At 42.1% G+C, this 24,662-nt stretch overlaps 1 protein-coding gene across 1 annotated transcript; it reads right to left on the reverse strand.

Moving 5' to 3' along the window:
- Positions 1 to 485: 485 nt before the first annotated feature.
- On the reverse strand, positions 486 to 22,949 carry CLEC11A (C-type lectin domain containing 11A). Its single transcript, XM_040434070.1, has 4 exons — positions 22,659 to 22,949; positions 22,171 to 22,444; positions 16,035 to 16,226; positions 486 to 1,122 (listed from the first exon to the last, which is right to left on the reverse strand). Exons 1-4 carry the CDS (start codon positions 22,812 to 22,814, stop codon positions 728 to 730), a joined length of 1,017 nt encoding a protein of 338 aa, XP_040290004.1. The 5' UTR covers positions 22,815 to 22,949; the 3' UTR covers positions 486 to 727.
- Between the last annotated feature and the right edge of the window lie 1,713 nt (positions 22,950 to 24,662).

Raw genomic sequence — 24,662 nt, forward strand, 5'->3', positions numbered from 1 at the left:
TGTTATTGGGATTTACAGCCTTGCCATCTGTATTTATGACAAAGTGCTGCTATACTTATTGCAAGACAAGTAAAGTTGCTGTTTGGTTCAACTACTGCCTCTCTCTTTATTCAACTCTATCTCCTAATTGAACCTTACGGTGCTGGCGTCACAAACAACACAGGGGCCCAGCCACCAAAGCACCCTAAACATACTACTACCATTAAGGGCAACTCAACTTCCATCTGGCTGGTGTTCCCTGCAACAGAGAGTGCCCCAGAGGATTTAGTGCTGTCTTCCCCTCCACTGCAGGCCGGCCCAGGGAGCTACGGCAAAAGTGGGTACAACTACTGCACCCATTCGGCACACCATTACACTCCTATATCTCCCCTGCGGTCTGGCACGTTGCATTTGTAGTGGTTAACTGATTGTGTGTTGGTGAATTATCTCTTTATCAAACTGAATATTTAGTGGACGTGGACTAAAGGAATTGAATATCCCAGAAATCTGTTCTCCCACATAGGAGTGGTTACTTTTTATTGAACTATTTCTCAAAATGAATCTTGAGGATAAAGAAACTTATCAAAACTTTTTGAAAATTGGCTTAACTTCTAACATCGTTCTTGTACACTTTTGAAGGTGTTGTCATATATTATAAGCATTAATATGTATACCTGAGGTATGAACTACACAACACGTGACATAGATACTACAAGCAGAGCCGTGTTTGTCACCCTTGACTTCCCACTCAGTACTCGCAGATGTAGTACATTCTCCTTGAGCAGTCATTGTCCCACCACTTTCCATCATCGGATGAGATGGACACACAGTTCTCAAGAATACCACCATTTGGCTGTGTCACCAAGTGATCTTTGTACCAGTTGAAATAAGAGACACGATGCCCATTCTCAAACTGATACATTCCTTCTGAGCGTAGATCGTTAATCCCAATCCAGATGGGCCAGTTGAAAGGAAAGAATGCGTCATGAACATATTGTGCTAGAGCGGCAAATTCATTCTGGTCTATAGGCATTGCCAAGTTTCCTCCTCGACTGTGGCAAAGCTGCTGTGCTGTAGCATAGTTTTCAAAGTGCTGGAAAATGAGGTAGCACTTCCTGAAGTATCTCTTACCCTTCAAACAACCTAGAAAGAATGGAGGATAACAAAGTATTGAGTTAATTACGTTTTTATAATATCAGGGTTATTGTATGCAGTATGTCAATCTGATGTGTTCACAAGAATGATCTTTTACTTGTCAAATCCAATAGAGGTGGGATGTTGCTCATCATACAGCCATGATCTTTTTTCCATTGCTTAAAAACAGATGTGCAATATATGGATACCTTCCATGTGCACTCAACATTTTTCTTACTCTCATCCATAGAAAGGGCTATTCGCATCCTCAACAAGAATACAACCTATTCTATAATTTGAGGAATGGGCATACAGATTTTCAAATAATACAGATGTGTGCATGGCCCCACGGAAATTTATGGGTCAGTGTGCTATGCACAAAAAAAAAAAAGGATAGCACACAGATGAAAAATACAGTCTCGGGCATAAAGCCTTAAAGGGATTTTCTGGTTTTGTAGAGATAATACTGTAGAAGCAAAACATTTTACAACTTTCTAATATGCCAACAGGTAGAGCTGGTAAAAAGTGTCAAAAAGCATAGTGTCCCCACCACCTGAAGAAATACATTGGCGTAAACAGCAAGCAGAATAGGGAATCAAGCAGCCGTATTATATGCAGAAGATTGGACACTTGCGGCATACAACAAGGAAAGGCTCCTTCAGCTGACCTCTCTGATCACATGGTGTACTGTGCCCCATGTATACACGCAGCACAGAGATTTGTGAATCCAGGCTGTGCTCCGTGAAGACTGGTGTCTGCTGAAGGAAAAAAAGGGTAATGCAGCAGCACTCTGAAAACACACATAATGTACAACAATGTCATAATCGTAGAAAACATTCTAATGTTAATGCTACGCTTATTTTGCAAGTGAGATGCTTAGCAAATACATTTTGTACAAAATTATTTGGGCCAGTCTGCCATACGTCAAGGCGATCTCTATTTGCCGGGAACCTAACACTAAATCCTACCTGTTATGTGACAAAAGACTGATAATCCAGCAGTCCGACTGCCCCCCGGAACAACGCCAGAAGATGCCAGTAGCACAAAGGTTAAGAAATGACAAGCTCATATTCTTATCTACAAATGCTCGCAGTTTAGGGAATAATATCAATGAACTTGAGGCTATAATGGCATCTGAGAATATAGATGTAGTGGCTGTTACTGAGACGTGGTTCAAGGGGAGTAATGACTGGGATATATCAATACCAGGGTTCTCTCTATACAGGAAAGACCGAGAAGGCAAGAAGGGGGAGGGGTGGCCCTGTATGTGAAAGACAGCATAAAATCTAATTTGATACAAGTTGGCGAGAACAATTTAGAGTCAGTTTGGGTTACCTTGCAGCTTGATAATCATAAGGTAACTCGTGTAGGTGTGATATATAGACCACCTAGCCAAGTCAAAGAATTAGATGATCTACTAGTTGAGGAAATAGCTAAAATGACATTGAAGGGGGAAGTTATCATTATGGGAGACTTCAATCTTCCTGATGTAAACTGGAAAACCAAAATAGCTAGTTCTGCCAGGAGTACAGATATTCTAAATTCCCTACTGGGATTATCTCTACAGAAAGTAGTTGAGGAGCCAACCCGTAAGGAGGCCATTTTAGATTTAGTATTCACAAATGGGAATTTGGTATATGATATTACTGTAGGGGAAAGCTTGGGATCTAGTGATCACCAGTCAGTGTGGTTTACTATAAGCACAGTGACTGAGTCACACCACACAAAAACAAAAGTTTTAGATTTTAGAAAAACTGACTTTTCTAAAATTAGTCCCTATCAGATTGGAACAGTTTCATTGGAGTCCAGGAGAAATGGGACTACTTAAAAGTGGCACTATTGAAGGCAACAGAAAATTGCATTAGGCTTGTCAGTAAAAGCAAAAAAAGGAAAAGACCACTGTGGTACTCAGCAGAAGTGGCCAAAATCATTAAAAACGAAAAGATAGCATTTAGGAATTATAAAAAAAACAAAAACGAGGATGACAGGCTAATTTACAAGATTAGGCAGAGAGAGGCCAAACAAGTTATAAGAGCTTCTAAAGCACAGGCAGAAGAGAAATTAGCTCAGTCAGGGAAAAAAGGCGATAAGGCATTCTTCAGATACATAAATGAAAAAGGAAACTAAAACAAGGAATTACAAAATTAAAAACAAAAGAAGGAAAGTATATGGAAGAAGATAAAGAACTAGCTGACTGCCTCAATGAATACTTCTGTTCAGTCTTTACGAAGGAAAATGAAGGAAATGGACCTCAGTTAGGAAAGAAGACTAATGAATCTTTTGATGCATGTGTCTTTACAGAGGAAGAGGTCCTAAGTCAGCTGTCTAAAATCAATACAAATAAGTCACAGTGGCCTGATGGGATACACCCAAAGCTATTAAAAGTGCTCAGCGGTGAACTAGCAAAACCATTAACAGATTTATTTAACCAATCACTGGCAACAGGAGTCGTCCCAGAAGATTGGAAATTAGCAAATGTTGTGCCCATTCACAAGAAAGGTAGTAGGGAGGAATCGGGCAACTATAGGCCAGTAAGCCTGACATCAATAGTGGGGAAATTAATGGAAACCATACTTAAGGAGAGGATTGTGGAACATCTAAAATCCCATGCATTGAATATGAAAAACAGCATGGGTTTACTTCAGGGAGATCATGTCAAACTAATCTTATTGATTTTTTTGATTGGGTGACTAAAACAATAGATGGCGGAGGTGCAGTAGACATCGCTTATCTAGACTTCAGTAAGGCTTTCGATACTGTCCCACACAGAAGGCTTATCAATAAATTGCAGTCTTTGGGCTTGGACTCCCATATTGTTGAATGGATTAGGCAGTGGCTGAGGGACAGGCAACAGAGGGTTGTAGTCAATGGGGTATATTCAGACCAAGGTCTTCTTACCAGTGGGGTATCTCAGGGATCTGTTCTGGGACCCATATTGTTTAATATCTTTATCAGCGAAATTGCAGAAGGCCTCGATGGTAAGGTGTGTCTTTTTGCTGATGACACAAAGATTTGTAACAGGGTTAATGTTCCTGGAGGGATACACCAAATGAAATAGGATTTAGTAAAAACTAGAGGAATGGTCAAAAATCTGGCAACTAAAATTTTATGTGGATAAGTGCAAAATAATGCACCTGGGGCGTAAAAACCCAAGAGCAGAATATAAAATCAGTGATACAGTCCTAACCTCAGTATCTGAGGAAAGGGATTTAGGGGTCATTATTTCAGAAGGCTTAAAGGTAGGCAGACAATGTCATAGAGCAGCAGGAAATGCTAGCAGAATGCTTGGGTGTATAGGGAGAGGAATTACTAGTAGAAAGAGGGAGGTGCTCATGCCGCTCTACAGAGCACTAGTGAGACCTCATTTGGAGTATTGTGCTCAGTACTGGAGACCATATCTCCAGAAGGATATTGATACTTTGGAGAGAGTTCAGAGAAGAGCTACCAAACTGGTACATGGATTGCAGGATAAAACTTACCAGGAAAGATTAAAGGACCTTAACATGTAAAGCTTGGAAGAAAGACGAGACAGAGGGGATATGATAGAAACTTTTAAATACATAAAGGGAATCAACAAGGTAAAAGAGGAGAGAATATTTAAAAGAAGAAAAACTGCTACAAGAGGACATCGTTTTAAATTAGAGGGGCAAAGGTTTAAAAGTAATATCAGGAAGTATTACTTTACTGAGAGAGTAGTGGATCCATGGAATAGCCTTCCTGCAGAAGTGGTAGCTGCAAATACAGTGAAGGAGTTTAAAGGGAACCTGTCACCGGGATTTTGTGTATAGAGCTGAGGACATTCGCTGCTAGATGGCCGCTAGCACATCCACAATACCCAGTCCCCATAGCTCTGTGTGCTTTTATTGTGTCAAAAAAACTATTTGATACATATGCAAATTAACCTGAGATGTGCCCTGTCCCTGACTCATCTCACGTACAGGACTCATCTCAGGTTAATTTGCATATGTATAAAATAGTTTTTTTGACACAATTTTTTACACAATAAAAGCACACAGAGCTATGGGGACTGGGTATTGCGGATGTGCTAGTGGCAATCTAGCAACCTATGTCCTCAGCTCTATACACAAAATCCCGGTGACAGGTTCCCTTTAATCAATATTTGGTGGAAACCGGTGTATCGCATGACTCAATCAATATTTGGTGGGATAAGCATAAGGCCATCCTTCATATAAGATAGGGCCAGGGGCTATCCATAGTACTCAGTATATTGGGCAGACTAGATGGGCCAAATGGTTCTTATCTGCCGACACATTCTATGTTTCTATGACGGCCACCATAAAATACAGGGAGTGTAGGTTCCACATGCATGCTGGGTCCACTCTGCTTATTACCATTTTTCGTGCCATTATGGCCTCCATTAAATCCAGGGATGCAGGTACAAACATGCATGCTGAGCCCACTCCATACCTCTCCTGGGGCCATATGGCTACAAATAGACACAGCGAGAGCAGGCTACAGCTTTATACTTACTCTTTTTAAAATCAGCCTAAAGGTCAGACAGGCTAATCAGGGGTGCAAGACTGAATGGAGTCAGCCACACCTCCAGTACAAACTGCAAAGAAAAAGGGGGTCAGTCAGCACATCCCATTCCACAGGTGCACGCTGCCATGGCTAGAAAACGCAGGAAAAAAAGGGTAATGCAGCAGCACTCTGAAAACATATATAAAGTATAACAATGTCATAATCATAGAAAACATTCTAATGCTAATGCTATGCTTATTTTGCAAGTTAGATGCTTAGGAAATACATTTTGTACAAAATTATTTGGGCCCATCTGCCACACGTCAAGGCGATCTCTATTATACGGGAACCTAACACTAAATCCTGCGTTTTCTAGCCATGGCAGCGTGCACCTGTGGAATGGGATGTGCTGACTGACCCCCTTTTTCTTTGGTGTCTGCTGCAGCCGCGGAGAAAAACAAAGCACTGCAGCTATGCGCCGCTTTTAACAGTTACAGGCCCAAGCCTCCACTTAAAAATATTCAAGCCAGAAGCTGATTTTGAATACATTAGCAATTTCATGTAGTTAAAAATGTACAAACCCAATTTAAAAAAAATTGGGATGCAGTGTAAAATGTAAATAAATGTAAAAAAAAAAAAATGCAATTATTGCAAATCTAATAAACCAATATTTTATTCACAATTGAACATGGAACACATATCAGAATTTGAAAGTGTGACATTTTACCATTTTATTTAGCAATGCATCTCCCAAAAATTGGAACGGGGCAACAAAAGGCTGGAAAATAGTGGCTTCGCTAGAGGGGGGCGATCTCCCCCCCCCCCCCCCATGTTGTTCTTTGCCCCCTCTGGGTGCCCCCCCCCCCCTGCTGATTCTCCCAGGTGAATACTAATGAGCGCTTCCATTATGGAAGCGCTCATTAGTACCGAAGGACCAGGAAGCGGTGAACGCTCTGTACTTACCACTTCCTGGTCCTCGGCTGTCGACTGTCCAGGGCTGCGCACAGCAGAGGGCGCTCTGTGACCTCACGCTGTGCGCGCCAGTTCAGAGCACAGTCGACTGAGGAGAAAGAAAATTGCAGGCGGCGTCCAGGAGCAGGAGAGGTAAGTGTTTTTTTATTTAATAAAAAATTTGGCTGCTGGGGGCATAATGGGGGGGCTAATCATGAGAGGCATAATGGGGGGCTAATCATGAGAGGCATAATGGGGGACTAATCATGAGGCATATGGGGGGGCTAATCATGAGGCATATGGGGGGCTAATCATGAGGCATATGGGGGGCTAATCATGAGGCATAATGGGGGGCTAATTAGAGGCATAATGGTGGGCTAATTAGAGGCATAATGGGGCTAATTAGAGGCATAATGGGGGCTAATTAGGGGCATAATGGGGGCTAATGAGGCATAATGGCTTATAATGGGGGCTAATTAGGCATATGGGAGCTAATTAGGCATATGGGGCTAATTTGGCATAATGGTTTATAATGGGGGCTTATTAGGCATATGGGAGCTAATGAGGCATATGGAGGCTAATAAGAGGCATAATGGCTTATAATGGGGGCTAATGAGGCATAAGGGCTGATATGGGGGCTAATGAGTCATAAGGGCTGATATGGGGGCTAATGAGGCATAAAGGCTGATATGGGGGCTAATGAGGCATGGGGGCTAATGAGGCATGGGGGCTAATGAGAGGCATGGGGGCTGATATGGGGGTGATAAGAGGCATAATGGGGGCTAATGAGGAATAAGGGCTTATAATGGGGGCTAATGAGGCATAAGGGCTGATTTGGGGGCTAATGAGAGGCATGGGGGCTGTTATGGGAGTGATGAGAGGCATAATGAGGGCTAATGAGAGGCATAATAAGTGTCATCCACAGATGCCCCCATAACAGTGTGTCTTCCACAGATCCACCATAACAGTGCGCCTGCGCACTGACGAGAGACAGAAAGGGGAAAGAATCCGCGGAAGCAAGCAGAGGACGGCACAGCAGACTGAATAGCTTCTTTTGTAAGTAAATAGTTTTATTATAAATGTATCCCTGCATACCGCAATTCTCTCGTATTTTGTAATCTTATTTATATATACTTATTTTGTTTTTGCCCCCCATTTTTGACTGTGGTATCTTTGTGCCCCCGCTATATATATTGTTCCTAGAGTCGCCACTGCTGGAAAAGTAAGTGGTGCTAATAAAGACAGCTGGAGAAGTAATTTACAACGGTCACTTGACTGGGTATAGAAAGAGCATGTTAGAGAGGCAGAGTCTCACAAATCAGTAAAAAAAACTAAACTAAAAATTGTAGAACTAGTTGAGAAAAATGTTCCCCAACGTAAAATTGTGAAGACTTTGAATATCCCACCATCTATAGTGCATAATATCATGAAAAGATTCAGAAATTCTGGAGAGGTTTATATGCGCAAGGGACAAGGCCGATGGTCAATATTGGATGCTCGTGATCTATTGGCCCTCAAGCGACACTGCCCTAAAAACAGGCGTGATTCTGTACTGGAAATCTCTGCATAGGCTCAGGAACACTTCCAAAAATCATTGTTTGTGAACACAGTTCACCGAGCAATCTACAAATGCAAGTAAAAGTTGTATCATGCAAAGAAGAAGCCACATGTCAACACGATCCAGAAACACAGCTATCTTCTTTTGGAAAAAATGAACGCCATGTTCTGTGGACTCAAGAGGAGAAGAACCATCCAGCTTGTTACCATAGTTCAAAAGCCTGTATCTGATAGTATAGGACTGTATTAGTGCCTATGGAGTAGATATCGCCTTTCCAGATGTGTAAGCTATCAATGCTGAACAGTGTATAGAGATTTTAGAACAATATATGCTCCCAACGTCTCTTTCAGGGAAGGCCTTGCATATTTCACAGCAAGACAATGCTAGAGAACATACTGCATCCATCACAACAGCATGGCTTTGCAGAAGAAGAGTCCGGGTGCTGAACTGACCTGCCTGCATCCAGACCTTTCACCAATAGAAAACACTTGGCACATCATGAGACAAAAAATCCCGACAAAGAAGACCCAGGACTGTTGAGCAGCTAGAATCCTACATCAGACAAGAATGGGACAACATTCGTCTTGAAAAACTCCTCACTTCCCAGATGTTTATACACTGTTGGTAAAAAAAAGAGGGGAGGCTACACAATGGTAGACATGGCCCTGTCCCAACTTTTTTTTGAGATGCATTGCTGCATGAGTTAATATTTTTCATGAAATGATAAAATGTCTCACTTTCAACATCTGATATATGTTCTATGATCTATTGTGAATAAATATGTCTATGAGATTTGCAAATCATTGCATTCTGATTTTATTTACAACTTGAAATTGAACTTGTATAGTCACTGAGTTATAAAAAAATATATATCTGTATAGAGCATCACCTGCTGTTTGTTCTTTTCCTTATTTCTCCATCCACCACAGTAAGATCACTGAGGTGGACGCACATGCTCAGTTCCATCCTTCACCTGCCACCAACTATATCTATTTTAGAGGTTGTGACAGTAAAGGGAGAGAGCTGGAGCAGAAAGGATGCAACCACTGAGCTGCAATAGAAAGATCACAACTCCTGAGAAAAGACATGACCCGTACAAAGCACACACTCCCAACTTGAAGAGAATCTAGTACAGCAATTGAAGCAATAAATAGATAGAGCTTTGGATCCATGTGAGGTACAGGGCTAGTTCTGGATTTGTTAGAAAAAGATTTTCATTTACTATATGATGTCTGATTTTCATTTTTAACATTAATCATGGAATAACCTCTTTAATTTTAGGGTATGGTCTGAGGTCTTAATTAATTTATGTTCTGGTCTGTTTTTCTCATGAACATATCTTGAAATCCTAATTCTAAAAAGATTTGAGCAATTATAACAAGGTAAAACTGGTGGTGGTCAGCTCGGACCTTGACCTGACCACAGGCTCAGGAATGCTTTTCATGCCCGTACATGATGTGGCCCTGCAATTAGCTTCAATCCGCATACAGATCCTATGGGCAGACCACAGTGTGTACCGGCACTCACACTAAATTTTGTTGTATACCCCTGATGTATTAACCTTTTGATTTGTATTGTATAGGGTTACAGAGAAAGTTATGGCATTATACATATATAAAGAGCTGTGTGTAGTGGGTTTGGGCCTCCATGTCCCTGGGTTTCTTCTGGAATTCTGCATCTTTATAGGAACAGCCTAAAGCTTTGTACTGTAGTAGAGTCAATCGCCCTGCAGGATTGCGTCAGAAAAGAAAATGCTGGCATAGCTTACTTTTGCAGAAGATACAGCAAGGTCCATAAATATTGGGACATCGACACAATTCTAACATTTTTGGCTCTATACACCACCACAATGGATTTGAAATGAAACAAACAATGTACTTTAACTGCAGACTGTCAGCTTTAATTTGAGGGTATTTACATCCAAATCAGATGAAGGGTGTAGGAATTACAACAGTTTGCATATGTGCCACTCACTTGTTAAGGGACCAAGAGTAATGGGACAATTGGCTTCTCAGTTGTTCCATGGCCAGGTGTGTGTTATTCCCTCATTATCCCAATTACAATGAGCAGATAAAAGGTCCCGAGTTCATTTCAAGTGTGCTATTTGCATTTGGAATCTGTTGCTGTCAACTCTCAAGATGAGATCCAAAGAGCTGTCACTATCAGTGAAGCAAGCCATCATTAGGCTGAAAAAACAAAACAAACCCATCAGAGAGAAAGCATTAGGCGTGGCCAAAACAACTGTTTGGAACATTCTTAAAAAGAAGGAATGCACCGGTGAGCTCAGCAGCACCAAAAGACCCAGAAGACCACTGAAAACAACTGTGGTGGATGACCGAAGAATTCTTTCCCTGGTGAAGAAACAGTTGGCCAGATCAAGAATACTCTCCAGGAGGTAGGTGTATGTGTGTCAAAGTCAACAATCAAGAGAAGACTTCACCAGAGTGAATACAGAAGGTTAACCACAAGATGTAAACCATTGGTGAGCCTCAAAAACAGGAAGGTCAGATTAGAATTTGCCAAACGACATCTAAAAAAGCCTTCACTGTTCTGGAACAACATCCTATGGACAGATGAGACTAAGATCAACTTGTACCAGAGTGATGGGAAGAGAAGAGTATGGAGAAGGAAAGGAACTGCTCATGATCCTAAGCATAACACCTCATCAGTGAAGCATGGTGGTGGTAGTGTCATGGCGTGGGCATGTATGGCTGCCAATGGAACTGGTTCTCTTGTATTTATTGATGATGTGACTGCTGACAAAAGCAGCAGGATGAATTCTGAAGTGTTTCGGGCAATATTATCTGCTCATATTCAACTAAATTCTTCAGAACTCATTCGACAGCGCTTCACAGTGCAGATGGACAATGACCCAAAGCATACTGCAAAAGCAACCAAAGAGTTTTTTTAAGGGAAAGAAGTGGAATGTTATGCAATGGCCAAGTCAATCACCTGACCTGAATCTGATTGAGAATGCATTTCACTTGCTGAAGACAAAACGGAAGGGAAAATGCCCCAAGAACAAGCAGGAACTGAAGACAGTTGCAGTAGAGGCCTGGCAGAGCATCACCAGGGATGAAACCCAACGTCTGGTGATGTCTATGCGTTCCAGACTTCAGGCTGTAATTGACTACAAAGGATTTGCAACCAAGTATTAAAAAGTGAAAGTTTAGAGACAAAAATGTTAGAATTGTGTTGATGTCTTAATATTTATGGACCTGACTGTATATTGTCCTTGACCATAGTTACAGCTACCGACCAATTTTCCCAAAAAGGCTGTATCACAAACAAATTTCACCACTGAATGGCTAATCAACGTAATTCAGTTCATACCGAAGACAGGGCTGTCTTTAATATTGATTGGACCATGGGCAAGAATTTACTTGGGCCCCCTGGATCCCGCCCAAGCCCCACACCCCCCCCCCCCCCGCACTTTGCTGTACTTGCTATACAGTAGCACTTACCTGTCACGTCCAGGGCCTCCAGGTGACGTCTCCTCTCTGTCATCATCTTCTCTGTAGATCTTCTCTCTCATCATCTTCTCCACTCGGTCTGGACAACTTCTCTCAGCCGCCTCGTCTCTGCAGAGTGTGACACACAGACATCTTAGCTTCCTCACATTCTATCATTATCCCCCAACTGGAGTCCCCACAGTGTTATCCTGCTGCTTGCTGTGCCCCCCCCCAGGGGTGTAGCTATAGGGGGTGCATAGGTAGCAGTCCCTACCAGGCCCAGGAGCATGAAGGGGCCCAAAGACACTTGTGCCGCATAAGAAGACACACAAAGCACTGAGGGAAGGGGGGCCCAAGCTGAACTCTTGCACCGGAGCCCATGAGCCTTTAGTTACGCCCCTGCCCCCCCCATACCCCCAAATACTATCCTGAAGAAACATTACTGCCCCCCATAGTAATAGTGCTCCTCATAGTCCCACCAATAGTAATTCCCTTCTAGAATGCCCTCATTAGTAACACTGCCCCAACCGTGATAATGCTCCTCAACAATGCCCCCATTATTAGAAGAGCCCTCCCATATTAATAATACCCTCACAGAGCCCCCCAGTAGAAATAAGGCCCCCTATTGTTCCCCCAGTGGTAATAAAGCTCCCTACAGATCCCTTAGTAGTAATAAGGCCCCCATAGTGCGCTTAGTAGAAATAAGGCGGATCTATAAGACCCTCCTATAGAGCCCCCAGTAGTAATAAGACCGCCTATAATATCCCCTGGATCTGCAGTGCCCCTTGCAGTTATAATCCTCCCTCCACCATACAGTCCCATGTAAATAACATCACCTCCTCCCCAGCCGCCTCCAACGCACAATCCCATGTAAACATCACCCCCTAAGGCTACTTTCACACTTGCGTTAGGGCGGATCTGTCCTGTACTTGTACAGGACGGATCCGCACCGATAATACAAACGAATGCATCCGTTCAGGACCGATTCGTTTGTATTAGATTTGAATTTCTAAGTCCCAATACGGATCCGTCCTGACTAACATTGAAAGTCAATGGGGGACGGATCCGTTTACAATTGCACCATTTTGTGTCAATGCAAAGGGATCCGTCCCCAATTACTTACATTGTAAGTCAGGACGGATCCGTTTGGCTCCTCAAGGCCATGCGGACACAAAAACGCTGTACGGAGCCGAACGAATGCATTCTGAATAGATCCGCATCCATTCAGAATGCATTGGGGTTAAACTGATGCATTTGGGGCTGCTTGTGAGAGCCTTGAAACGGATCTCACAAGCGGATCCCCAAACCCAAGTGTGAACGTAGCCTAAACATTAAGTCCCATGTACAGGGTGGGCCATTTATATGGATACACCTTAATAAAATGGGAATGGTTGGTGATATTAACTTCCTGTTTGTGGCACATTAGTATATGTGAGGGGGGAAACTTTTCAAGATGGGGTGGTGACCATGGCGGCCATTTTGAATCCAACTTTTGTTTTTTCAATAGGAAGAAGGTCATGTGACACATCAAACTTATTGAGAATTTCACAAGAAAAACAATGGTGTGCTTGGTTTTAACGTAACTTTATTCTTTCATGAGTTATTTACAAGTTTCTGACCACTTATAAAATGTGTTCAATGTGCTGCCCATTGTGTTGGATTGTCAATGCAACCCTCTTCTCCTACTCTTCACACACTGATAGCAACACCGCAGGAGAAATGCTAGCAGAGGCTTCCAGTATCCATAGTTTCAGGTGCTGTACATTTCGTATCTTCACAGCATAGACAATTGCCTTCAGATGACCCCAAAGATAAAAGTCTAAGGGGGTCAGATTGGGAGACCTTGGGGGCCATTCAACTGGCCCATGACGATTAAATCCACTTTCCAGGAAACTGTTCATCTAGGAATGCTCGGACCTGACACCCATAATGTGGTGGTGCACCATCTTGCTGGAAAAACTCAGGGAACGTGCCAGCTTCAGTGCATAAAGAGGGAAACACATCATCATGTAGCAATTTCGCATATCCAGTGGCCTTGAGGTTTCCATTGATGAAGAATGGCCCCACTATCTTTGTACCCCATATACCACACCATACCATCAATTTTTTTGTTCCAACAGTCTTGGAGGGATCTATCCAATGTGGGTTAGTGTCAGACCAATAGCGGTGGTTTTGTTTGTTAACTTCACCATTCACATAAAAGTTTGCCTCATCACTGAACAAAATCTTCTGCGTAAACTAAGGGTCCTGTTTCCATTTTTGTTTTGCCCATTCTGCAAATTCAGTGCGCCGATCTGGGTCATCCTCGTTGAGATGCTGCAGTAGCTGGAGTTTGTAAGGGTGCCATTTGTGAGTAGCTAATATCCGCCAAAGGGATGTTTGACTAATGCCACTCTCCAGTGACATGCGGCGAGTGCTACGCTGTGGGCTCTTGCTGAATGAAGCTAGGACAGCCACTGATGTTTCTTCATTAGAGACAGATTTCATGCGTCCACATTTTGGCAAATCCAACACTGAACCAGTTTCATGAAACTTAGCAAGCAGTTTGCTAACTGTAGCATGGGAGATGGGTGGTCTCGTAGGGTGTCTTGCATTGAAATCTGCTGCAATGACCCGGTTACTGCGTTCACCAGACATCAACACAATTTCTATCCGCTCCTCACGTGTTAACCTCGGCGACATGTCAATGGCTGTAAACAAAGAGAAACTTGTAAATAGCTCATGAAAGAATAAAGTTACGTTAAAACCAAGCACACCATTGCTTTTCGTGTGACATTCCCAATAAGTTTGATGTGTCACATGACCCTCTTCCTATTGAAAAAACAAAAGTTAGATTCAAAATGGCCGACTTAAAAATGGCCGCCATGGTCACCACCCATCTTGAAAAGTTTCCCCCCCCTCACATATACTAATGTGCCACAAACAGGAAGTTAATATCACCAACCATTCCCATTTTATTAAGGTGTATCCATATAAATGGCCCACCCTGTCCATAAACATCATTCCCCCCCACCATCCACTTATAACATACAGTCCCATGTAAATAACATCACTCCCTCCCCCAGCCACCTCAAGCACACAGTTCCATGTCAATAACATCCCTCCTTTCAGCCCTAACATACATCCTATTTAAATAACTACAACTCCCAGCATTGCTCTGCCTCTCCCTTCCCTTCACTTACCTCTCCAGTCCTCATATACAGACATCAGCATTAGGCTCCTTCTCCTCTTCACTCCGGTCCAATCTTGCACTGGTCACATGATGGTGACATCATCCAGGTCATCCTATCACAGCCTGTTTTGCTGATCACATAACCTGTGAGGTCACCACAGGTCCTTCACCTCTTCCCAGTGTATTAGATTCAATTGTATTGCTGTTCTGTGTATGGCAATACAGTTGTATCTAGCAGGCAGGCAGGACATTCGGGGCCTGGGACAAAACATCAGGGGCCCAGGCCCCGAATGTTTTAACCTAGCGACGCAGTCACTAGTGAATGGGAGTCGGGAAACGGAGTTCCCTTGGGCCCCCAGGAGCAACTGGGCCCGGGGCAGCTGCCCCTTTTGCCCTGCGGCAAAGACGGCCCTGACCGAAGAAGGTCTACAATCACCCATCAATTTTCCCAAAATAGGCTGTTTCACAAAAACATTTCACCAATGAATTGCTAATCGACATAATTCGGTTCATACAGAAGAAAGTCTACAATCACCCATCAATTTTCCTGTATTCTTTTTCATATTAATACACAAAAAAAAAAAAAAAAAAATAACAATCGCGGTTCAGATTTTTTTTATTTTATTAAAGCCTATTAATAAAGAACAGGTGTACCCCTGAGGTAACTGTTTCCCAGGATTAGAAGCAAGAATCCGAACTACTCACTCCTGTTCTCTGGAATGCACTTCCCCAAGCAATTAGGTTCTCAACATGCACAGTTTTAGGTGCTCCCTAAAAAACACATCCTTTTATGTTGCCCTATCTCATCCCTTGAACTAACCCTTCTTCATTCATCCATCATCAAAAATCCACACCCCATGCACTCAAATGCACTACATATATCTACTGGTGACTGGCTCATGCAGCTTTAAATCTACTCCCCTACTGTGTTAAGATGGCCGGACCGTTGTACAAAATAAGCACTTGTCACCTTCTGTCACCCCTATCTCCTGATAGATTGTAAACTCTTGAGAGCAGGGCCCTCATTCCTCTTGTTTTAATTGTTGACCTGTTGCTTTGTTCTTTATGATTCTGTTTGTACTTAAACCCCCGAGTGTAAAGTGCTGTTCAATATGTTGGTGCTATATAATAAAGATTATTATTATCACAGTTAATTGCTGTCTTTTGCTTTTGGTTTCTGCATAATAAAATCCATACCCCTAGAAACAACCGATCATCCCTCTGAAAAGTTGGAATATTGTAATTAAAACAAGACATTAACTTGAAAAACAACAGTCTGACACATGTTTCTGCTTGGCAATCCTACCTTCAATATGTCCAATCTGTCTTTGATTTCTTGCATTTTTCTCAGACACTGTAGCGATAGTGTCCTCTGCTTCATCAAGCTTAGTCCGCATCTTGGAGACACTTTGAGACATCTGGGTCACTTTTACGTCTAGGCCATAGAACTGGACATTGAGGCGATGGATCGCAGCTTCTATGCCACTCAGCCGAGACACTGTAGAGGAAGAGACATCAGGTAAAGGTAATGTATTCAGGAGAAACAGTACTAAGACCTCATGCACACGACCGTTTCGTTTTTTGCGGTCCACAAAAAAAAATAATCCGACCGTGTGCCTTCCGCAATTTGCGGAACGGAACGTGCGGCCCATTGTAGAAATGCCTATTCTTGTCAGCAAAACGGACAAGAATAGGACATGTTCTATTTTTTTTGCGGGGCTACGGAACGGAGCAACGGATGCGGCAGCACACGGAGTGCTGTCCACATCTTTTGGGCCCCTATTGAAGTGAATTGGTCCGCATCCAAGCCGCAAAAACTGCGGCTCGGATGCGGACCAAAACAACGGTCGTGTGCATGATTCCTAAGGTTGTTTTTTACGTATTAAAGGGACACTAAAAATGCAAACACTACAGCTACCGTCATTGACAAAAAATAATGCACCAAGAAGGAATTGTTCCACTCGAATAATTTTTTTTATTTATGAATGTAATGATGATATATGTAAGTGATTACAATATTAGAGTGAAAGGAGAAGTTTATTGGGGGAAACTGTACAACTGAATGGAGACTCTAGTGCTCTGTTGGGCTGCCTCTAGTCAAACAAGATGGGATACAGTTGGGAATGGGGGCATACAGATTCCATATGGTGTCTTGAGGCACATTTGCCTACAGATGTTAAAGCTGGGCCTGTAGACACACTTCTAGGTTGCCAAAGCTGGTGTCCTAGCGGTCTCATAAATGCAAGATTGGCAACAAATCTGGCAACCGGGCAGGCTGGTGGGCACAGTCACCAGAACACTCACCTTGTTTCCCTGACAGTTTATCCCCTTCTTTTCCCATGGGGGCTGCACAGCTTTGTCCACTCCATGCAGGTGGGGCCTCCTGGATATTAAAAAGCCAGTGTCCAACCATTTTAGTCTTCCCCAGCCAATAGCTGGCCATCTTAGGGTACGCTAGTTGTCTAGACTCCTGCAAAGGTGCACCACTTGTCTTGCTTCACTTTTTTAGTGTGCTTTGAGCTGTCTCTGGATTTTTTCCTTCACTGCCTGACTTGACCTCTGCCTGATCTCCATACTGAGCCTGTGCCCTGACCCTCAGACTGACTGTGGATTGCACAAACTCTGCCTGTCCTGACCTCGGCTTGTCCCTGAATCTGGTTTTGGCCTGCAATCTACTGCACAGAGACTACTCCTAGAGGTAGTGACCTGGTGGTTTCCCTGCAGCTGAGTTGAAATTCCTGAGTGGGGTTAAAGGGTAAAAACCAGAGGGGGGAACTTATATAACTCCCTTAGCAGTAGACCCAAGTCAAATCTTTTCAGTAGACACAGCAGATCTGTGTTGTAACAAGAGTAAAGCTATGTGCACATTGAGTCCTGGCTTCTTTTCATCATGACAGCCACCATGCTGTACCGGATTCCAACAATGCCCTATGGATCCCACGGACTTACAATGGTGTCCGTCAGCATTTTGTTGAGGATTCTGTTGTTTTAACAAAAAGAATAGTGATTCATGCAGTGCTATCCTGCTCTTCACATCTGACAAAACTGCTGACAAAGCCACCAAGGCATAAATGAACATAGCCTAAATGTCAGACAACTGAGAAAAATCAATCACATTTGTAATTAAGACTGGGGCTGCACAGTGACATGTTGAGCGACAGCAAGTAGAGTGACAAAGAGAATGGGCGATTTGACTGCAACTTCCTGTTGCGTGACAAAAGTCACAGGAGAGTCTCATGTCTCTCACGACTTAAGCTTCATTCACACGTCCGTGTCTGTGCTCAAATCCATGAGAAGGTGGTCAGTGATGCCTCCTTGAAGGATCCGTGTGTGGTCCATGTGTCCGTTTTTGTTGTCCGTGTTGTATCCGTGTTTCACTGACACTGCACAGCTGAAAAATGATTTTCAAAGCATCTCTTCCTAATGATCCGTGAAACACAGATGCAACAACGATAGCATCGGCCATGACTGCTGGATTGCAGGGTGGTCGTAGCCATGGAAACGAGCAGTGAATAATGTGATAAAATGAATCCAGCCAGCAAAGGAAGCAATATGGACAATCACAATACATTAGTGTCTTGTATTAACTTTCTCTACATAATAAATGCTATTTGCTGAGGTGACACAACCCCTTTAATAATTAGCATTTGGTATGTTAGCAAAAAGTAGGGAACAGGTGACGATGCAACTGCAGAATCGGTCTACATAAGGTTTGTTTGTAGTATGCTATAGAAACACATTGGACTGCACAGGACCTGTAGACACAAAACGGTAGGAGATCCTTAACCAAGACTATAGGCAAAGTTTCTTCATTTATCATTTTACATGCAGTGAAGAAATAATAAAAATTATTTCAAAGCTGAACGTCTCTTTAAGTAAATCAATCAATAGGTCTCTCTGCGCAGAGCCAAACTGTCATCTTTTAATGCATTCAATTCCTAAAAGAGACTTGTGGTGAAGCGCATAACACGGACGTCTCTCAGAAGCCCTGAAATCTGTTCTGTTATTGGCTTGTTTCCATTCACATCAGGCAGATCATGTTGTAAAAAAAAAATAAATACCAAGGAAAATGTTGAGAAATCAAAAAGTGCTGCGTACAGCAGAGACTTAGATGGAAGAATATTTGGAAGGAATAAAACGGCGTATGTTTTCTCATGCCAGATTGTGAACTTTGTGGTTGGTGGTATGATCAGGCACTCACAATGCCCTAGTTTTGTAAGGATGGTGAGTTCTTGAATGATCGTGAATGTTTTTCCGTGAAACAGTCAAAGGAAGAAAAAGAAGTAGCAGCCCTAACGAATCTGTATAATAAGTCTCTATGGTGGTGGTGCCCGTGGTGTTGGGTACCAGTCTGTAGTACCCCCAAATCTTTAGAATGAATCAAATAAAACCGCAGCACTCCCAGGTCCTCAATCCATGCTGGTTTATTCACAAAAAAATGGCGACGTTTCGACCTAACCGGTCTTTCTCAAGCAAACAAGTGTGGTGTGTATACATGAATACATATACCCCCCAGATGATGACATGATAATTATGCTAATTCATGAAAAACCATTAGCATATACATAAAGTAATACATAGTGTTCATAATAGCCCTCAGTGTGGCTCTGTGTCCTAATTAATTAGTGGTAAGTGAATAATAATATAATCAACTTACAAGCAGGCTCTTCCTGTGGGCATAGCTCCTATGGTTATCGCTTCATCTTATGGAAAAAGGCGCGCTAAACAGACTGCCCCTATATCATAGAAGCAGAGCGCACATGTATCAAAATCCTTCAGGTCTGGCATGTCCGACGCGTTACTGCGCCTGCGCCTCCAACTGCGCATCTCCTAAGTCCGGCGTGTGCAAAACGCCAGTGCGCATGCACCCCTTAGTATTACATGCATTGTGTTAGGTCACCAGCACTGTATCTGCTAAAGCCATAGGGCAAGAATCCATGTAACAATGAATAACTCTTTAGTCTCAGTAACCAATATTTACAAAAAATAATAAACCAGTTAGCCTACTGCATAATAGGATTCTATAGAAGTTCTAGGATGGGTAGATAGAATTAATTATTATCAAAAGGAGGACACCATTATCAAAATAGTAACCAATAGAACATGTAATAGAACCTGTCAACTCATTTTAGATTAAGGGGGATAAAAATGGAAAGAGGTCCAATACAAATGTGATTCAAATATAACCGCTGGGATCGTAATATATTGGCAACATTCACACTTGTCTTAGTTGGGGGCATATCCCTCACTTCCGTGAAGGAATGCCTCCAACTGCCTTTGTGCACATCCAAAAGGGGGCATGACCCTCAACCTTCGAGGGGAACACTGCCACTGATTAAGTGTACACTCACTCCGGTGGGGACATCACCGCACTGTCGTGGGGAAACCGTACCTTACCTTAATCATTCATTCTGGACTTAAACTAGGGGCCGGGTGACCAATCAATCGATTATTCACCCTTCCCCAGGACAGTCCAACCAGTATAGCCCTTTATCAGGGAAATCCCAGTATTAGTACAACAATAAAATGCAAAACTACCCCCCCCCATTAAGCTAAGCTGGTCTACAGAAATTTCCCATAATATACCTATCATGGTGTATCATTATAAGACAACAATACATGGGACCTCCCATCCTTAGAGCTGTAGTTTATCGGTAGTCTCAATAATCCCATGATGAATCTATTTTCGGCTATGCCCAGAGGTTGCACCTGAAGTTGCACCCAAAGTGTTACCTAGAACTTAGTAGTTGGAGGTGCAGGTGCAGTAACGTGCCAGACACGCCAGACCTGAAGGATTTTGATACATGTGCGCTCTGCTTCTATGATATAGGGGCAGTCTGTTTAGCGCGCTTTTTTCCATAAGATGAAGCGATAACCATAGGAGCTATGCCCACAGGAACAACCTGCTTGTAAGTGGATTATATTAATATTCACTTACCATTAGTGGCGTACATATAGAAGTAAGGACCCCATAGCAAGGATCAAACCAGCCCCCCACACAGGACAGAAAGCTTTCTCCCTAGACCCTTTTCAATGACCCTTGGGCAATTTTTTCACTGCCTCGTTTGCTAAAAGTTGTTCCTTTAGAGCACGCATGCTCAACCTGTGGCCCTCCGCTGTTGTAAAACTACAACTCCCACAATGCCCTGCTGTAGGCTGATACTTGTAGGCTGTTCGGGCATGCTGGGAGTTGTAGTTTTGCCACAGCTGGAGGGCCGCAGGTTAAGCATGCCTGCTTTTAGAGGGTAGAGTCCTGACCAAGTTTTCACCTCCAGTAGAAGAGGAAATAATCACAACTAAGACTGGGCCCCCTGTTGCCCTGGGCCCCATAGCAGTCGCATGGTCTGCTGCTATGGTAGTTACGTCCCTGCTTACCACTAATTAATTAGGACACAGAGCCACACTGAGGGCTATTATGAACACTATGTATTACTTTATGTATATGCTCATGGTTTTTCATGAATTTGCATAATTATCATGTCATCAGCTGGGAGGGTATATGTATCCATGTATACACACCACACTTGTTTGCTTGAGAAAGACCGGTTAGGTCGAAACGTCGCCATATATTTATGTGAATAAACCAGCATGGATTGAGGAGCTGGGAGTGCTGCGGTTTTATTTGATTAATTCTTTCCGTGAAACAGTGCCACTACTGTGTGTGGGCTGTGACTGGTATTGCAGCCCAGTCTCATTCAGTTAAATGGAGCTCAGCTGCAATACACAGCCATGGAGTGAAGTGGCGCGGTTTCTGGATGAAAGGAGCACACTTTTTTAAGAAGGTTAATTTGGGCAATTCTAGAAACTATTATAGACTATATCATTAACACCTGGCACAACTTCTATAAGCTTTTGTCTCAAAAAGCAATTCATCAGATTTTTCTTTTCTGAAGGAAACAGTGCCACGCTGGGCTATGGGCTGTGTCTGGTATTGCAGCTCAGTGATATATTGTTATTTTTTATCAGTGTAAGCAATTTTTATTATAGAGCAGGATAACCCAGGCCCAGGGGATAGTTCACTATGAAAGTCCCTAGAGTCCATCCTTTATTTGGAACCCTCTCCGTTCGGATACTAGACATAGGTTTCATGTAACTGGTTCTCAAAAGAAACATAATGTGACCTCCACCAAATTGTTAATTTTCCATACATATATGTAGATTGGACAAGCATGTTTTGTTTCCATCGCTCCAATAGAAATGAACTGAGAGCATAGTCATCTATCTATTGTTCCTCCACCTGGGCCACCTCAACAGATAGGATGAGGAACCCTTGTTCTCATAGCCAGACACATCAGACATTTATTGCATATCCTGTGGATAACCCATACAATTGGTGACTCCTTGCGGTCGGTAGAGTATGTTTAACAATGTAAATTGAAGATTTTATTTCTACTATCTACAGATTTTATTACAATTTAGCAAAATACATGGAAAATACTCACAGATATAGCTTAAATTATCATCTGTCGGTAGAGTAGTAGCTGGCTGTGCAGTTATAGTTGGGAGAACTTTATCTTCTTTTGATGCTTCTTCATCCGTCTCCTCGGCTTTCTCTTCTTGTTGGTCTTCCTCATCTGGCTTTTGAAAGAACGCCCCATTTCCATTTCGAGAACCAGAGATTAATGTGACATTAAAGGAAAGTTTACTTCCCATTTTAGGGGGCAGCAGTACATGTTTTTCTGGTGGCACAGTGATCTCTAAGTGACCTAAGAGGACCTGAAGAGAGACATTTACCAGTATATTTTAAGAACAGTTTTTTAAATCTAGCTATCATGTTCAACATACAATAGGCTTATACAAGCACAACATACAAAGACATCAGTGCAAAATAATCTTGTCAAACTGATTTTGAGACTAGGTTTGTTATGATACAACTTTTAGGGCTCAGTAACAAAACTTAAATGGGTTTCCAGGAATTAAGTAATCTTACCTTCTCCAAGTCTTTGTTTTGCTCTTCAGCTGAAAGACGGTTCTCCATCTCAGACGTCTCATCATCATCAACTCTCTTAGCACTTTCGTTTACTTCAGCCTGGCTTCTGCAGAGTTGGCTGAAGAATAGTATTAGGAAAATACTTGTCCAGATCATTGTTTGCAGTTGAAATATAGAGATGTGTTCTCCTGTGAACCAAATAAAGAGCCTATCAGCGTATTAAGAGAGCTGAGATGTCTGGCTGCCTCTTCTCTCCTGTTCTTAAGTTTCTTTGTCTCAGCTGCAGAATTCCTCATATGAGGTTGTTCTTAATAACAGGAAATGTCATGGTCTTTTTTTTTTTTCCAACCGTCTGCTGTGCAGTAGCCAAGGAAAAGATGCAAAAGCCAATAACCACAGGGATAGAGATGGGGGAAGTTACATATGTGATACTCCACACTACTTAGAGGGCAATACCAGTCACTATGGATATGAACATCAATGGGCCACTGAACATTCCTGCATATAAAGGAAGGGTTAATTTGCCTTGCTACAAATGTTTTTCTTATTCTGACTGTTGCTCCATCATTCCATCAAATAACACAGATTTGTAACTCACCAAGTACAATCCCATTAAAATCATTGTCTCACTTCAGCAAATGACATTTATCATGCAGACAAAGTTAATACAAGACACTTACTAATGTATTGTGATTAACCATATTGCATCCTTTGCTGGCATTATCCATCACATTATACATTGCTCATATCCATGGTTACATGGATCAAGCCAGTAAAGGAGGCAATACACAATAACAATTCATTAGTGCCTTGTAGTAACTGTGTCTTCATGATAAATGCCATTTGCTGACAATCCCTAACTACTTGTTCAATACACTTAACCCTTTTAAAGGGGTTCTCTGAAAATTAAGAAAATTAAAGTGCTTCAATATTAATTTATTAGAAATATATTATCAAATACCTTTCATTAGTTATAATGGCTTATTTTGTCTGGGGAGCAATTATCAGGGGAAATAAAATGGCCACCGTCCTATTAGTACACACAAAACCTGTCCTAATCACACAGGAGGACAAGTTACTTCACAACACTGAGCTAAAGAGCTGCCTCATCCTCCTCTCTGCTCTACTTGTCAGGGATTATGATCCTGAATACAGATGATAAGATCTTCAGCTGAATCTCTGTAGGAATGGAGTTCATGAGGAGACATGCAGTGCAGAGAGGAGGGTCGAGGTAATGAGTAGTGTTGAGCGGGAATATTTGAATTACGAATATTTATCGCGAATATCGCAACTTTGAGAATTCACAAATATTTTGAATATAGTGCTATATATTCGTTATATCGAATTTTCGTCATTTTTTTCCATCTCTAAACATGATTCCTCCCTGCTTCTTGCCTGTGGGCCAATGAGCCATTGGCCCACAAGCAACTTAAGCAGGGAGTAATCAAGACTTCAGATGGGAAAAAATGATGAATATTCAAAAAAACGGATATATAGCACTATATTGAATATAGTGCTATATATTAGTTTTTTAGAATATTCGGCATTTTTTTCCATCTGAAGTCAGGATTCCTCCCTGCTTAAGTTGCTTGTGGACCAATGACTCATTGGCCCACAAGCAAGAAGCAGGGAGGAATCATTTTTTCAGATGGAAAAAAATGACAAATATTCTAAATATAATCTATAGTGCAATATATTCGTTTATTTAGAATATTCATTATTTTTTTCCATCTGAAAAAATGATTCCTACCTGCTTAAGTTGCTTCAGGGCCAATGACTGTTCACTTTAGATTGAAAAAAATGACGAATATTCTAAAAAACTAATATATAGCACTATATTCTATAGTGCTATATATTCAATTTTGACCCACTTCACATTACGCGATTTTTACATTGCAGATTTTTTGGAATCACGAAAATAATCTTACATGATTTTTACATTGCAGATTTAATCTCGAATACGAATATTCGCGAATATATGACAAATATTCTACCACATATTCC

Source organism: Bufo bufo, chromosome 1 (genome assembly GCF_905171765.1).
Source record: "Bufo bufo chromosome 1, aBufBuf1.1, whole genome shotgun sequence".
Taxonomy (NCBI): domain Eukaryota; kingdom Metazoa; phylum Chordata; class Amphibia; order Anura; family Bufonidae; genus Bufo; species Bufo bufo.

Bases quoted from the DNA above. Each gene is read 5' to 3' on its own strand.
- CLEC11A (XM_040434070.1), bottom strand. From the start codon at position 22,814: ATGATCTGGACAAGTATTTTCCTAATACTATTCTTCAGCCAACTCTGC. The intron at 16,227-22,170 runs GTGAGTATTTTC...CTTCCTCTACAG, and splicing joins TGATAATTTAAGCTATATCT to TGTCTCGGCTGAGTGGCATA. The intron at 1,123-16,034 runs GTAGGATTGCCA...CATTCTTTCTAG, and splicing joins ACAGATTGGACATATTGAAG to GTTGTTTGAAGGGTAAGAGA.